General features: G+C 39.5%; 1 protein-coding gene across 1 annotated transcript in view; it reads right to left on the reverse strand.

The window, feature by feature from the left end:
• Positions 1–16,603, reverse strand: part of SCML4 (Scm polycomb group protein like 4) — a 206,755-nt gene that overhangs the window by 31,258 nt on the left and 158,894 nt on the right. Inside the window, exon 6 of the mRNA XM_056818637.1 lies at positions 6,557–6,574. Within this exon, the coding sequence (XP_056674615.1) occupies positions 6,557–6,574 (18 nt within the window). The remainder of the gene's footprint in view (positions 1–6,556; positions 6,575–16,603) is intronic.

Below are 16,603 nucleotides of genomic sequence, written 5' to 3' on the forward strand. Positions count from 1 at the left end.
CCTCATTTTACAAATGAGAAAAAAGGAAACTCAGAGAGTGACCTGCCCAAATTAATGCAGGAAATTAATGACAGAGGCAGGCCTAGAACTCTGTCTCCTGATTTGAAGCCTCTTTCTACTACATCCATCTGTCTCTTTTAATTTAACTCCAATCTCATTTGTCCATAATCATCCATTCAAAAGCATTGATTAAGCCTTTACTAAGTATCAGACACTGAGCTATACACTGAGAATGCAAAGAAATGCCCTGCCCTCAAGAACTCGCGTTCTAATAGGGGCAATAACACGCAAACAACATAACAGTGTATATGATTGGCTGGTTGGTTGTTGTCCTTTGTACTTGAAGATGACCAAAATGACATCACTATGTTGGAGTCAATGTACACTGTGTCCAACTGTGGCTAATCAGATCAATATGAGCTTACAAGACTCTATTACAAGTCAGGCATGAATAGCCCATATGAACATATGGTATATATAGTAGATAGAAGGTGACCTTAGAGATCAGGCAACAGCAGTAGAGGACCACCAGGAAAGAGCTCTTGCAGAAGATGGGATTGAAATTCAGCCTTGAGATGAGGAAGGAGAGCATTCCAGGCATGACAGACAACAGGAAAAAGAAAGAAGCTGGGAAAGAGTATCACCTATAAGAAGTGGCAAAATGGCCAATGTTGTCCTTCGGTGGATCACAGAGGAAGTAGAAGGAAGTAAAGAAGGCTGAAGAGTTAAGAAGGGTCTAGGGTCATAAAGCATTTTATATGGATATGGGGGGAGGGAGGGAGGGAGGGAGGGAGAGAGAGAGAGAGAGAGAGAGAGAGAGAGAGAGAGAGAGGAGAGGGAGAGAGAGAGAGAGAGAGAGAACATTTATTTTTTTTAATTTTGAATTTTCTCCCACCCTCCAGTCCTTCCCCCACCCATTAAGAAGACAGGCAATAGAATACCCATTATACATGTGAAGTCATGCAAAACAAAATTCCATATTAGCCATGTTGTAAAAATTAAAAGCAAGCAACATAAAGAAAGTGAAAAACAATCTTCATTGAGTTCATTAGTTCTCTCTCTGGAGGTGGATACAATTTTTCATCATGGGTCATTTGGAATTGTCTTAGTTCACTAAATTGATCAGAGCAGTGAACTCTATTGTGAAGGATTTTAAATACTCAACAGAGGATTTCATAAGTGATCCTAAAAGTGATAGGGAGCCACTGGAGCTTACTAAGTAGGAGGATAATATTGTCAGACCCAAGTTTTAGGAAAATCATCCTAATTTAAAAACATTCTTGGTATCAGTTAAATAACTGGGCAAGTCACTAAATCTTTGTTTCAATTTTCTCCTCTGTAAAATGAATATAATAGTACCTCCTCTCAGGGTTGTTGTCAAGAACAAAATGAGATGATTTTCAAGTTCTTAGCACTTTAAAGTGCCTGCCACATGATAAGTGCTATATAGCTATTATTATTATGACCCATCAATTGTACTATTCAAAACAGATTAACTCTGGCACTTATTACCTGTGCAACCTTAGGTGAGTCTCTTAATTCTCTCTTGACCTCACTTTCCTCAACTGTAAAGTGAAAGTGTTGAACTAGATGATCCCTTCAGGTCCATTACATAGTAAATCTAGAATCCTCTAATTCTATATATAGTTAGCAGGGGACATAGTTGGAGTCTAGAGAATGTTGTGGTAGCACTTAAGAAAAAACCATTTGAAATCTCCAAGTTTGAAGTGCTCCTCAAATTCTTGAGGTAGGACTGGGGTATGTTGTTATGAGAATAATGACCTGTGATTTCAATGGGGGTAGCCTTCTCTGCAACTTAGAGTCTTAGACCAGGGTTTGGGTCACTTTGTAATCTGGTGAAACCCATGAACTCCTCCTCAGAATAAGGTTTTCAAATGCATAAAGTAAAATACATAAGATGACAATGGAAATAAATTATATTTGCAATATACTCATGCAACAATTTTTTTTAAAACTAAGTTCACAGACCCCAGATCAAGAAACTATGTCTTATAGAACCAATGGGGCACTAAGAGGTTAAGAAAAGTCTCAGGGTCACACATGTAGAATGAGTCAGAGGCAGAATTTGAATCTAGCTCTTTCTGACTCTTGACTTGGATACCAGTTCAATATCCACTTATCAACTAACCTCTAGACTTAACAAATGGTTAAGATAACTAAAAAGAAAATTGAATTTTCAGTTTGGTAGAGAATGATAGGCACACCATGGGGAAATAAGGCAGGGGCAGCAGATGTGTGGTTGGGTTGTGTGGGTGCCTTGACTGAGAGCCATGTGCCTGTTCAGTCACACAGCAACCACAGATGCCTGTTGACAGGCTTGAACTTTCAGAATCATTTTCTCTCCAGTGGTTACAAAAAGATCCCTTCCCAGTTCAGTTTAGCTATCCTGCCACACTAACTACTCCTATTAAACCAAAAAGAAACCAATCAAGCCTCCCTTGTTCAAGCCCATTTAATTACTGAGGAGCATGCCAGAAAATTTAAGCCAAGTCAACTGAGTCATAGGGGGCATGTATATGTGTGAGCTCTCTCTCTCTCTCTCTCTCTCTCTCTCTCTCTCTCTCTCTCTCTCTCTCTCTCTCTCTCTCTCTCTCTCTCTCTCTCTCTCTCTCTCTCTCTCTCTCTCTCTCTCTCTCTCTCTCTCTCTCTCTCTCTCTCTCTCTCTCCTTCCCCCCCCCCCCAACATACTGACTCCATCAGGGAGTAATAATGCTTTTGAATCATTGCCTCTTTTCTAAGAATATGCTTTGGGGATGATATCCAACAGGATGCCCAGACAGAAATAAGACAAAAGTCAAAATAGCCACAGCTGAGGGAGCCTGCTGACAACCTTTATAAGCACAGAGTTCTCCATATGACCTCAGAATCACAGAACCTGAGACCATCTAATCCAACTCCTTTCTGAATCCCCTCTGCAATATCTCTGACAGAAGGGGCAAACCAGCCTCTGCTTGAAGATATTCAGTGATGGAGAGTTCATTATCTTAATAAGATAGCCCTTTCCACTGTGAACAGCTCTTAGATAAAGACTGTCAGTGTTGTGGAAGGAAGGGATTTTCTCTGAGAAGAGTTATATATATATATATATATATATATATATATATATATATATACTTTATGTTGGGGAGGAAAGAATGCAATTTGGAACTGGGCCACCACTGGAACCCAAGGGTTATATTGTACTCAGGAGCCAAAATTTCATATAAAGTTGCTGGTTCCACAAATAAAAATCAGAGCTTGAGCTAAGCTGAGTATTATCCTCCCTTCTTGACATAATCATGACCATAGTCATAAGGAGAATTCTTTCTTAGAGGTGTTGAAAAGATTAGGTATGGTCTTTTCATCCAGGAACCTTCTTTTAATATTTTCCAATACTATCTTGGTAAGAAAAGGATCAGAAGTGGAACGTGTGGTTATGTAGAAATAGAGGACTCAAAGCACAGAAGCAAAGGGAGAAAGAGGGGGCTGGTTAAGAAAGTAATCAAGACAGCATGCAACAAATGGAGGATTCATGGGAGCAAAGAAATTGGCTCCATTTCACCCAGGACCCTTATTTCCCCCATTCTGCTGGTCACACAGTGTGCACTGCCTTCAAGTCATTGGCTTTCTTCTGTTTGTTTCCATGAGGCTAAAGATGCTCATTAAATTAGGGAATAGAATCAAATGGAATTCTGAAAAAAAAGCTATTGCTGGGAATATCATCATAGTAAAAAAAAATTTTTTTAAACAGTAGCCTAAAACTAGAAATAAAATGTGTAGGCTTTGATTATGGAATGGCTGAACAAAATGGTGACTGGAAATGCAATGTAATGTCATTGCACTACAGGAAGAGAGAGAAACAGGGGAAGACTATGGAAAGAGCACTAAATTTGGAGCCATGGGACCTAAGTTTGAACCCCAGCTCTGCTTCTTACTATCAACGTGATTTTGGGAAAGTTACTTCTCCTCTCTGTACCTCAGTTTCCCATCTGTAAAATGAAAGGGTTGGACTGAGGGACCTCTTGGGTCCCTTCCAGCTTGAAAACTGAACTCTTAGGTTAGGTGAATTGATGCACATTGAGACAAGCAGTAGCAGGAATGAAAATACACAACTAAGTGATATAAAACTTGAAAACCAACACAAAATGACAACTGAATTCAGAATAAATACAATGACAATAAATGTAGCAAGAAATACTACTTATTAGTATAACAAGTGTAGCAATAAATATAGTCAGATCAAATGTAGTGAATTATATTGAATCAAGAGGTCAGATTACTAAGAATGTCAGTTCTGGGGGAAGCAAACAAACATAGGAGGTGTATTGGTCCATTTAATTAGACTCCTTTTCATTGTTCCAAGGGAGTTGGCAGGGGTGGGGAGAGGTGGGAGGGCAGGCATAATAGGGAAGAAGGAGATGTAGTGAAATGATAGTCTTGTGAAAAACATGAAGATATCAATAACATTTTAAAAGGAATTATAGGAAAACTAGTTGCAACATACACTGAGATGCTAAAAACAACCGCACATTTAATGTTACTCCTAAGAATGTGCATGCAGCAAAATTGCAGGCAAAATCTAGTATCTTCTAAGGGAACAATCTTTCTCAGAATTGTGAATGATAGGCTTCTCTCTCTGTCTCTGTCTCTGTCTCTTTCTCTTTTCCTTTCTTTTCCCCCTTCCCTCTCTCTCTTCCTCTGCCCCCCCTTTTATTAGTTCCCTATTGAGCAAGGTGGGGGGAAGAAGTATTTTGAATGAAAGGCTTTCTGCCTGTTACTTATTCCTCAATAGTTTCCTCCATTCCTTTGTTTAAGACTCACTGGCTTTCGTTTTTGAGAAATGATTTTCTGTCCTTTCACAAGATTGCTATGCATGGCAGGACTTAATGGGCACATTTCAGCTGGCAATAAGCCCCCAGCCAACTAATCAATGTCCAAATGAAGGGTTTGTTCACAGCTCAGCTGGTTGAGCTGTTTGCTGAGGCTACAGCACCCTAAGTCCTAAGCTCAGAAAGGGGGGATACGTACATATATAATATCACATGTCATATGATTATAGATCCAAAAGGTATTATTATATGTTATTAATACATACATAATACATAACATCCATAAACATATAATTTCAATAATTATATAAAATATTTAAGAATGCAACACATTCAACTGTAAATAGTGGTAACTCTCTTTTATTGCCCACCACAAGCCCTTCTCTTAAAAGAGCTCACAAGAAGATTCTGTGATTTTCCCCTGAATCTAAACAGTTTTCCAGGCTGGGGTATTTCCATGATGCCAGGGATACATCTGTGTATTATAGTCTATTAGAAGCCCTGCCTCCCATTCTGTCCCCATTTCCAAAGGAGGTCACCCCACTGCGCCCCCTCTATGCACTAAGATTGCCTCACTTACCTTGGACAATAAAATCTCTAGGTTCCCTCCCAGTCAGCTGGGACATACAGTCCTTCCAGTGCTTGGCCCAGGCACAGAGCTCAGGGATACAGAGAAGAGACCCTTCTGGCATGAACCTTTAAGCAGACATCTACCCTGATTGCATAAACCTAGCATATTTCTTGTCTCCTATTCAACAGAGCTCTCTAGGACTCTTTAGAGGTTTCTCTCTCCGTGTCCTGCCCCTTGCTCTCCCTGTGATAAAAACCCATCATATTTTCTGCCATGAGTGGCTCTTTTCCCCATCATGTCCCTTCATGGCCTTATGTTTCATTCTTTCCTAGGTCAAAGGGCACTTCAGGTTGCATTACCTATAGTGTTTTATCATTTTATTTGTTCCAATTACATTTCCCATTAACTTTTTTCTCAGGCCAGTATAGATTTTCTTTTTAAGGCTGTCTCCTTAGCTCAAATCATTCAGTTGGACTTAACCCAATGACCCCTTTCTGTGTCTGTTTAAGTGCTATCATATTTTCTCATATAATAGGAACACCAGAAAGCAACATGCAATTTTAATCTGTCTGACTTCTGAACCTCCTCCAGACTGAACGTTCATGGTCTTTCTTGCCTAAAGTCTTATTATAAGGCTTTGAAGGGAGAGTTTATTCTGGGGACTTTTCAGAGGAATGGTGTATTCCATTTTTGAAGTGATTGTTGTTGTTCGATCATTTTCAACTCTAAGTGACCCCATTTGGGATTTTCTTGGCAAAGATACTGAGGTGTTTTTGACATTTCCTTCTCTATCTCATTTTATAGATGAGGAAACTAGGGCAAAAAGGTTAAGTGACTTGCCTAGGGTCATAAAGCTAGTAAGTGTTTGGGACCAGATTTGAACTCAGTAAGTGGAATCTTTCTGACTTCAGGCCTAAAACTCTCTCCACCATGCTACCTAGCTATCTCTTTTGAATGAGTGATGGGAGGAACTTTACTTTTATGAAATGGTTTTTTTAAAAGCTTTCCCCCCCAACTCTGGGATGAGGGTGGGAAAATATCTAAATAATACCTTTACTCTGAGATTCTCGTCTATCTTGCATATATCTTATTTGTACAATGTTGTTTCCATGTCGTCATATCCCCCTCCCCATCAGATTCTAATCTCCTTGAGGACAAGAACTAGTTCTGCCCTCTTTGTATCTCTGGAGCTTAACCCACTGCTGAGTAGCTGCTTAATAGATGCTGTATTTTGACATGACTAGTTAGTTAAGTGATTTCATATGCATGTAGTCCAAGGGTCATCATGAAGATTTCCCTGATTCTCTCCTTTCTCCACCCTGTCCCCAAGTTGTTACCCTAGAGCCAAAGTCAAAGCTCTCCTGGATTAATTCTTTAGAAAGAACTAGACTGCTTGGGAAGCTGACTTGATTCAGTAAGACCTATGTCGCATGGCTGGAAGCATCATAAAAATCAGAGATTCCCTCCCCCCCCCCACTTTGAAATTTTGACAGAAGCTGATGGGGGAAAAATGGTATCCTTGAGACAATTTTCTTTTGTTTCTCAAACGGAACTGAGTGGAGTTCCCTCACCAACAGATTTGATTCAGAGGAATCAAGCAGCAGAGAGATGGGTTTTGAATTTGGGTCATCTGACTCCAATACCAATTAGTCAGTCACAAACTTAGGTACTTATTATGCACCAGGCCCTGTCCTTTAGAAGATGCAAAGAAGAACAACAGTAGTCTCTGCCCTCAAGAGGCTAACATTCTAATGGAGGAGAAAACAGGCAAAAATAACTCTGTAGAAACAAGATACACATCTACATTTGTAAAAGTACACGATAAATTGTAGAAAATCTCAGAGGGAAGTCACTAACTAGATTTCTTTCTTCTTTCTGCCCAGGTAACTAGGTACCTATGTAATAGACAGAAAGTTGATGAATGAATAACATCCTTTTCATACAATGGACATTAATAGAACTTGCTATTAAAAGGAAGACTTCCAGAGAAAGAACTAATAAAACAGAAATAAGCATGACATCGTTTTGTATACACATTATTCTTTTCATCAAATGATGTCTTCTCTAAAAGGGGGAAGGGAGGGAGGGCGTCATCCAAGAATTTTAATATAGCTAATAAATAAATTTTAATTAAAAAAAGAACAAAATCCTTTCATCAGACAAAATAAAAATAAAGACTTATGCATGGTGGATAATCACCCCCTAATTTATCTGTTTGCTAGATGAGATTTTCATACACTGGTTTTCTTAAGAATTAGAACAGTTAACCATGGAGAGTCTGTGTAAAGTGGGTTTCCCATTTCTTCAAGAATGGGGTAACAAAGGCAAAACAAAGTGACCTGCCCAAAAAGGCACCCCTAATTAGTAGTGGAAGCAAAACTATGAGCCCTACCAAATGGCCTTTTCTACTAGATGCTTCTGACCAAAAGGTCTCTATATTTGATCAATCATCTCTATAAACATTTACTAGGTTCTTTCTACTTCCTGAACTTGGTTGCCACCCCTTTTTGATTCTTTCCAGAAAAACACCTTCATCCCTCCTGTGCAGTTAGTTCCAGCCTGGGTAGGTCTGCCACACACATGCTAGCAGATGATGACCTCAATATGGTCAAATCAAGAGCCTCACAAACACATGTTCCTCCCTGTACCACCAAGGACCAAGCCCATAATCAGGGCATATTTCCTTTTCCTTTCTTCCCAATAAAGTCTTCCACCTAACCCCCACCCCATTTCAGTCAACTTCCAACTCCAGCCCTGAGAAAAGTCAGGATATAAACAGATCCAAACTACTTAACAGCTCTTCTACCTTTCCTAATCCCCAACCCCATGAGGTGTGTGTGTGTGACAGGCTGCTTGAGTTTATACAAACCCCAAACAGACAAGACAGCCACAGATGGTACCTAGAAACAGAGCCAAGCAACTTGTTCTTCACCCCTAGGGAGCAGGAGGGGTGAGAACATGCCAGAAGATGGAAATCTCTGTGGATCAGTCACAAGTGCCAGGGAGCAGCAGGAATACCACCCACAAATACAATGTTTCATCCTTTCCTCTCCCTTCTCCCCCTTCCCCCCATGATTTCAGATGGATAAGTGACTGCATCAAAGACAAATCTAGGTCCCCGGTGCCCCCACCCCACCCTGTGACTGTGGAAAGAGCACTAAATCTGGTGTCATGGAGCCTGGGTTCAAATCCTATCTCTGCTCATTAACTGTATGACATTGGGAAAGTCACTTCACTTTTTGGAGATCAGTTTTTTCTTGTTAAAATGAGTAGGTTAGATAAGGTGAACTATTTTCCTTCCCATCTCTAAGTCTGGCATCCTAGAATCAAATACCAAGAGCAGGAATTTAATTTTCATACACTTATTCTTCTTGTCAAGACTTGTAGGTGTGAAGTTGTCTGCCTAACAGATTGGATGTGCCTGGGACTTCTGGAAGATACCATAATTATAATATTCCAAAAATAGATTTATTTAGTAATCCTGGGTTTAAAATACAATCATTGAACTTCTGGATCTCAGAATGCCACTGAGCAGAAGTCATTATGAGAGGATATGTTGAAATTTCTTCATAGACTGGGAAATGGAGGCAGAGAGTGAGAATCAAAGGTGTGCTGGTAAATGTTAACAATCATTTTTAAAAAAAAGATAATACAGAGGGACCTCATTTTATGTGACCAATGCATTCCAAGATCCTTCCCATAAATTGAAAATCACTCCTAATAGTGAACCCTATTATTTAATAGTATTTCTTGTACTAACATACCTAGATACTTTATGACAGTGATGGCAAAACTTTTAGAGACCAAGGGCCCAAATGGCACTCTCACACTACATATGAGCTGCCCTCTTACCCCAGCAGGGGAGGGAAGAAATGCTCCCATTGGACTGCTGAGCAAAAGGGTGAGTATAAGAAAAAATGTCCTGAGGCATGGTGGAGGGGAGGAAGGGAGCAGCCCCCTCTGGCACACATGCCATAGATTTTCCAACACAGCTTTATGACTTTTGTCCAGCTGATTATCAGAGCTACCAGATCATGACTCTTATACTTTGGAGCCATTATTAATAACTAAATAGCATTAATGAAAGAAGAGAGCAATGCTCTGATGCCACACTTGTTACAAGTGAGAACTCCAAAGACTAATGTGGGAGTTAATGTTTGGTGCAAAACAACATAATGACTCACACTAATACTTCTCAGAGGGAGAATGAGTGTGATTGGGTAAACTGAGAAACTTTATATTGCTTGGGAAAATAGCACAGATTTAGCCTGTAATTAAAAATTTTATTATACTCATTTTTCTGCCATTATTTTTTTGATAGCCAATCACATATGCCTGAATTCATGTGTTGAGTTTGTGTAAAACAAGGTCCTACTATACACCCAACAAATTTGTATGCTTAATCCACATTAATAACATTTAAATCTAGACAATCAGCAAAATAATAAACCAGGCTCCAATTTATAGCTTTGCTAATTTTAGAGAACTAAATGCTCACATGTAGAATTTAACAATTAGCTCTATAGGTTATTGATACTGAAAATTCGGGTAAGCTCTCTAGCTGTTTGGTGTTGACTCCAGCATACCTGTGGAATTAGTCCTTCCAAGAAGATGCCAAAACTCAGAAACAAAAGTCATAAATAATAAATCTGAAACTGAAAGAGACCTAGGAGGTCACCTAATCCAATCTCATAATTTTATAGTAAAGAATTCACATTGGTATTGTGAAGATTAAAATGAACTCTCCCCTGATTGTGAAGATTAAAATTGTAACCCCTGCCTATTTTTTAGATCTACTCACCAAAAGTGTAAACATCCCACTTAATCATTAAGTGGGAAGTTTGTGGTCCACATGTGCAATAGTGGGTGATGAATCAGAATTAAACTAACTTCCCCTGGGCAGTCTTAAAGCAAAGCTTCGATTGTGATTGGTAGACATAAAGTTAGGGGAAGACATGAGAAGTGATGCAAAAGAAGAGTCTTTAAAAGGAGCTATCACTTCCTGTGATACAGAGTTCTTCCTTCTTTGGAAGTGGAGACTGGAGACAATTCTTCATTCTTTGGAGTGGAGGCTGGAGCCAAGACCATGTTCCTGGTACGGCTGTTCTAAAATCTCGTCCTTTGAGCTGACACTTGGTGAGTGAAAAGCTGACTCTTAACTGCTGGGTTTTCTGAAAAAACTAACCTCAAGAGAGACTTACCTTATCCTCTCTCTGATTTTTTTTTATTTCACTCTTGCTACAGTTTGTAAATAAATTGTAAATAGATCCCTTTGGAATAAATTAAATTCCTGGCAACCACACTCTTAAAGAATCCTGTTCGACTCTTTTTAAAATTAATCCCTTTTCCCCCTTACAGTATTATGCTTTAAGGTTTGTAAAATCCTTTACTTATATTATCTCATTTAAGCCTCACAATAACCTCACTAAATATAAAAGTACTATTTTATCCCCATTTTATGGAAGAGAAAACTGATAACCAGTGAAATAGGCTAATTCACTGGACCAGAATCCTGAGCTAGAAAATGTCATAAATAGGATTCAAATTCAGGTCTTCAAAATTCCAGGTTCCAACCAGTATCCCTTATACCACATCTCTCAAGATGAGGAAATGGAGGCCAAAAGATTGAAAGATGAGGCAGTATGGCACAATGGATAGAATTCAGATTTGACATCAGAGAACCTTTGTTCTAATTCCTTTCTCTGAAAGCCAGTATGATCTTAGGGAAGTTACCTCCTTGGGCCATAGCTACTTCATCTGTAAAATGAGGGGGATCTCTAATGATCTCTAATGTTCTTTTTGGTTCCAAATCTATGATCATAGGAGGAGACTTGCCCAAAGCCAGATGGGTATTAATGTCAAAGCCAGAATTCCAGCCAGGTTCTTCTGACCTCATTTCCAACTGATTTTCCTTTGTTTCATGTTATATTGAATTGATTTTTCTTCTAAATCATATCCTATGATTGTTTTGTTTTCATTGCTGTTTAAATGTCCTTAGCAAAGGTTTTGTTTTTTTATTCACAGAACCCAAGAAAACAAGAAAGGAGTTGATGATGTTTTCATTTTTATTTATAAAACCCTTACCTTTCATTTTATAATCAATACTGTGTATTGTTTTCAAGGCAGAATCATGGTAAGGTCTGGGCAATGGGAAGCTAAGTGCCTTGCCCAGGGTCATACAGCTAGGAAGAAGTGTCTGAGTAAAGATTTGAACCCAGGACCTCCCATCTCTGGTCCTGCTCTCAATCCATTGGGCGACCCAGCTGCCCCGATGCTGTTTTTAAAAAGAAGGCTTCTTCTCAGCAATACAATGATCTGGGATAATTCTGAAGGACTCATGAAAAAGAATGCTAGTCACCTTCAGAGAAAGAATTGTTGAAATCAGATGCAGATCAAAGCATACTGGTTTCACATTTGTTTATTTATGGTTTTATTGGGGGGTTTTGGTTTTATATGAGTATTTTCTTACAAGAGTGACAGTTATGGAAGTATATTCTGCATGATAATGCATGTATAATACTGATCAAATTGCATGCCATCTCTAAAGGAGGAAGGGAATTGAGGAAGACAATTTGGATCTTATAATTTCAGAAAACTTAAGTGGAAAATTGTTATTGCCTGTAATTAGGAAAATAAAATAATAAGATATCTTTGAATAGAATATAAAACATGTTGTAAAAAAAAGGAAGAAAGCCAGCTTGGGCATGGTTCTCTGAGTATGTAGCAGGCAACTAACAAGCAGAGTGCTAACAGCCTTCAATGATTTGAATAATTATACCCAACTGCTGCTTGTACAAATGAACTTGGGAGACAAAGTGGGAGCTTTGTAGATTCCTATAAAAGTGGGGTTTTTCCTTGAGTGAAGAACACCTACCTCTGGTGTGAGAGGAAAAAGGGCAACAGAAGTTTCAGTAATGCTACTGAAACTGGAGATTGGGTTAGCGACCTTTCTGAAGCCAGAAAACAAGCTGGCTGGCCTGGCAAAAGCTTCTGTGTGATTGGTGGGCCTCAGGGCAAAGGGTTTCTAAGACTCAGTCAGTCAGAGGCAATCTCAGTGGGGCATAGAAGCCACAGAGAAAGAGCTATAACTCCTGGCAGACAAGGAAAGCTCTTAAAGCATCCCCTCTCCCTGTCTTTGTTAGGGGATATTATAGCAGGGTGGAAGAGTGATGGTTCTGGAGCAAATCCTAAATTGCAGTGGAATCAGGAAGACAAGTTCAAATGCAGCCTCAGACACTTATTAGCTTGACCTGGCCCCAAAACGTAACTTTTATCTCTAAAATGGGGCAATGATAGCACCTGTCTAGGATGAGGATAAGATGAAACACTATAAAATGTTTTATAATCTTTAAAGTGCTACATAAATATTAGATATCATTATCATTGTTGTTATTATTATCTGGGCAATCTTGGGAAAGTCCCTTAAGCATTCTGTATTACCGTTTCCTCCTCTCTAAAAACTGAGAGAAGTGGGCTAGATAATCTCTAAACTGCCTTCTAGCTCATGGGGATTCCACACCATCATTCCGAACAGTAAAGGACTCTCAAGCTGATTCCCCCTAGCCCTCTGGCCAAAACAAAACCCAAACCAAAAAACCCAACCTACAGAGTGTCAAGGGACTACCCAGCAGAGGGCAGCAGAGAGCAATGTGTGGAGCCACCCTCTGGGAGAAATAAGGTGAACGATGAAACCCTGTAAGTGGGAAGAGTTTACTGTCTGGGCATTAGGTGACTCCATGACTTCCCCGGGGGTGCCTCAGCTAGACAAATCCTCTTTGGAACTGTGAGGATTTACATGGTGGAGTCTATGGGATTCGTGGTTGCTCATTCAAAAGCTTCTGTTTTTTTGTCTTTGCTCTTCCCTGTATAAAGCTTCTGCAACATTGCAAACCATGTGTATGCTAGTAAGGAATTGGTATTATTCAATGTGCCTGCAAGGCAGAGATTTTCCCCAGGTTTGCAGACAGGAACCCTTTGCCATAAACCACGAGATGTGTGAAAGTCCCCTCTAAAGTTCCTTGTGCCATGAGAGTCTTGGTTGCAAAGCTTCTAAAGGCTTCTAAGGAATCAGGAGAGTTTGGAGTTCAAATTCTGCATCTTAGACTTACTAGCTATGTGACAATAAGCAATTCATGTAATTTCTTAGCACCTCAGTTTCCTCCACTGCAAAGTGAGAAGAATAATACCTGTTGAATATACCTACCTCATCAGATTGTAAGAAGATTGAATCAGGATAAAGCATGAGAGTGCTATTTAAGCCTTAAATGCCTAATTAAAGTCATCATTTGGGCAAGGATTCTCATTCACACAACATGTCCTTATACCCAACCAAAAGACATTGAAAGAGACCATAGGGAGGATTTCCCTGGAGGTAACAATATTAGCTAGCATTTATGTAGCACTCACGATGTACAAGCACTGTACTAAGCATTTTACAACTGTTATCTTATTTGAACCTCACAACAACCCTGGGTAGATGTTGTTGTTATCTCAATTTTCCAGAGGAGGAAACTGAGGCTCACAGAGATTAAGGAAATTGCCCAAGGTCACAGAATTAATGTCCAAAGAGGATTAAAACTCAGGTCTTCTTGATTTCTGGCCAGGAGCTTTATCCACTATGCCACCTAGCTGCCTACTAGGAATATTTGTCCCAAGGAGAAATATCTGTCCCAGGGAGAAAAAGAGCAGACAGGATTGTGGGTCCTGACAGAGATTAATGGAGCCTACTCTGCACTATAATTGGCCCACCAATCAGAAGAGAATGGGGGAGGTGGGGCACTGTCAGAGGCATGCTCTTCTTTCTAGGTGAGGCCAAACCTTTCCATCATCCATGTGTAGGTTGAGTGTTATTGGAATGGGCCACAGCTGGGTAATAGAAAGGTCAAGTCACTTCCAACAGTCAAGAATTATTTCATTTTGTTGGCTTACTGAAGGGTTAGCTTGCCTTGCCCACGGAGGGAGAATATTCCCAGGGGGCTTCCTCACTACCTGGAGGTCCTTTCAAGGGTTGCTGAAGTGTTTTCTTGAGAAGGGAAAGGTCCCTAGGACCATATTTTTGACTTGTCTCTCCCCACACCTCATATCTTTTTTTAAAAATGGCCTTTCTGGCAGGTGACAGCAGAAAATCTTTGGAATTGGTCACTACCACCAAATTTTATCCTGGTTAGTGTCATCTTTGAATGACAGACCACGGGTTCTTAACTCTTTTTTTGTGTGTCATGGACTGCTTTGTGTAAATCTTGAAATTTCTTAGACTTGTGAATGTTAAAAATTTCCACATTGAGGAATCCTCCATTGGAACAAATTCCCTACTGGAAACATTCCCCATTTTGATGTGAGAACTCGCCAGAATCAGAAATGGGAGGACTTCTACTCCACCTGTACTTAAGACTGCTTTAAGGGAGAAAACTCCTTGCTATGGGAGGACCTCTACTCCATCCATACTTAAGACTGCTTTAGGGGAGAAAACTCCTTGCTAAACAATGAAAGTACTTGGACCCATGCTTATGATGAGGCAAGGAGTTCTTTGAGCCATGCCTGTTTTTAGAATTGATACAATGGGATGCTAGGTACCTATAAAGGTCGGGCAGGTTTTCTCTTAATGAGATTAGTCGACTCAGCTGTGTTTTCTCTGGTTCAGAGCTACTGAAGAGATTAGTTGATTTAGCAGGAATTCAGATGGGCAGTCCTTTGGAAAATGTCTACAGTGATTGGTAGATGTAAGGACTTAGGGGAGGTGACATAGGATTAAAACCCCTATATAAGAAAAAGCAGAATCTCTTGAGGAGACAATCCTTTTGGAGAAAGCTCTTATGAGGATCGCTTGGGAAGAATCTCTTGAGAGAGGCTCTGGAGAAGGGAAGCTCTTGGAGGACAATCTCTAAGGAGGTCTCGCTGGAGCTCCTCTGAGGGGATTCTGTCCCTCTGGAGGCTCTGGAGAGAGGCCTTTTGAAACAGTCTCTGGCTGGATCTCTCTTTGAGGAGGACTCTGGCTGGAACTCTCTCTGGTGAAATCAGCTGAGATGGAGCTGGCCTGGTGTCCCTAGAATCCTTGCTTAGACAGACCTTGTGGTGAGTGATAAAAGACTAACTGACTGATCTCTCTCTTAAGACTCAAGTCTAGGCCATGTTGGCTTAAGGCCCTTCATACTTATTTCCTTTTTTTTCTCTCTCTCTTTCTTTGATTACTCATTGTATTATTAATTAAATTCTCTATAAAACCCAGTTGACTTGGGCATATTGAATAATTGGGAATATTTCCCTGGCAACCACCTTATATTTGATTTAAAAACCAAGACACTGTAGTGAAACATATTTTCTGCAGTCACAATTTACTCACCCTCTCTTATATCTATCACAATTTATATCTTCCACCATTTTAACTCACTACAGTTTACAACATCAACCATTTTAATTATTACAGTTTATGGCCTTCCAACTATTTTAAATCTCACATTTGGCAGGCTGATGAAGTTCATAGATCCCTTCTCATAATATTTTTAAATTTAAGAAATACTTAGAATAACAAAAGAAACCAGTTATATTGAAATAAAGATCTATTTTTTCTCATCCAAGTTTATTGACCCCCAAAATACATCCTCAGAGAATCTGCAGACTCTAGGTTAAGAACCTCTGACATAGTCTATTATGCCTATGAATCTCATTTAATTTACCTGAAAATAAACATTTCCTATTAAATTAATCTAATATGTAACCAATAGAATTTAATAATCTTGCTACTAGTTTCAGCTGAGATGTAAAAACAAGTAGAAGGGAAATATCTTTTGTCTTTTTTCCAAAACTCCTTGCCGTGTATGGAACATATTTCCTTGGGGCTTCAAACAGAGAGCCTGACACTTTCCATTTGAAAGCAGCCAAGAAATTACTCAGGGATTAAAAAGGAAAAGAATCTATTTTAAATTCTTACATTAACCCAAGCTTCTATCTAGAGAATCTTTTCCCATTCTTCCAGCTCTTTTTTAAAAAAGAAAAGAAAAAAAACCTATGTGCAAATACTGCAATTAAGTATAATGATCTAATTGAGATGTTCAATAGTTTGCTCCTAAATGAATTTTTATAGGCAGAGCTAAGCACTTTAGCACTTGGATTCTAGCTTCAGTCTTAAAAATTCTATGGCTTACATTTTAGTGGGGCCATGGGCCTATTTTTGTTCAAGAGGCAGCTTCGATGTGGGGCAGTGGTA

Source organism: Monodelphis domestica, chromosome 2 (genome assembly GCF_027887165.1).
Source record: "Monodelphis domestica isolate mMonDom1 chromosome 2, mMonDom1.pri, whole genome shotgun sequence".
Classification (NCBI taxonomy): Eukaryota; Metazoa; Chordata; class Mammalia; order Didelphimorphia; family Didelphidae; genus Monodelphis; species Monodelphis domestica.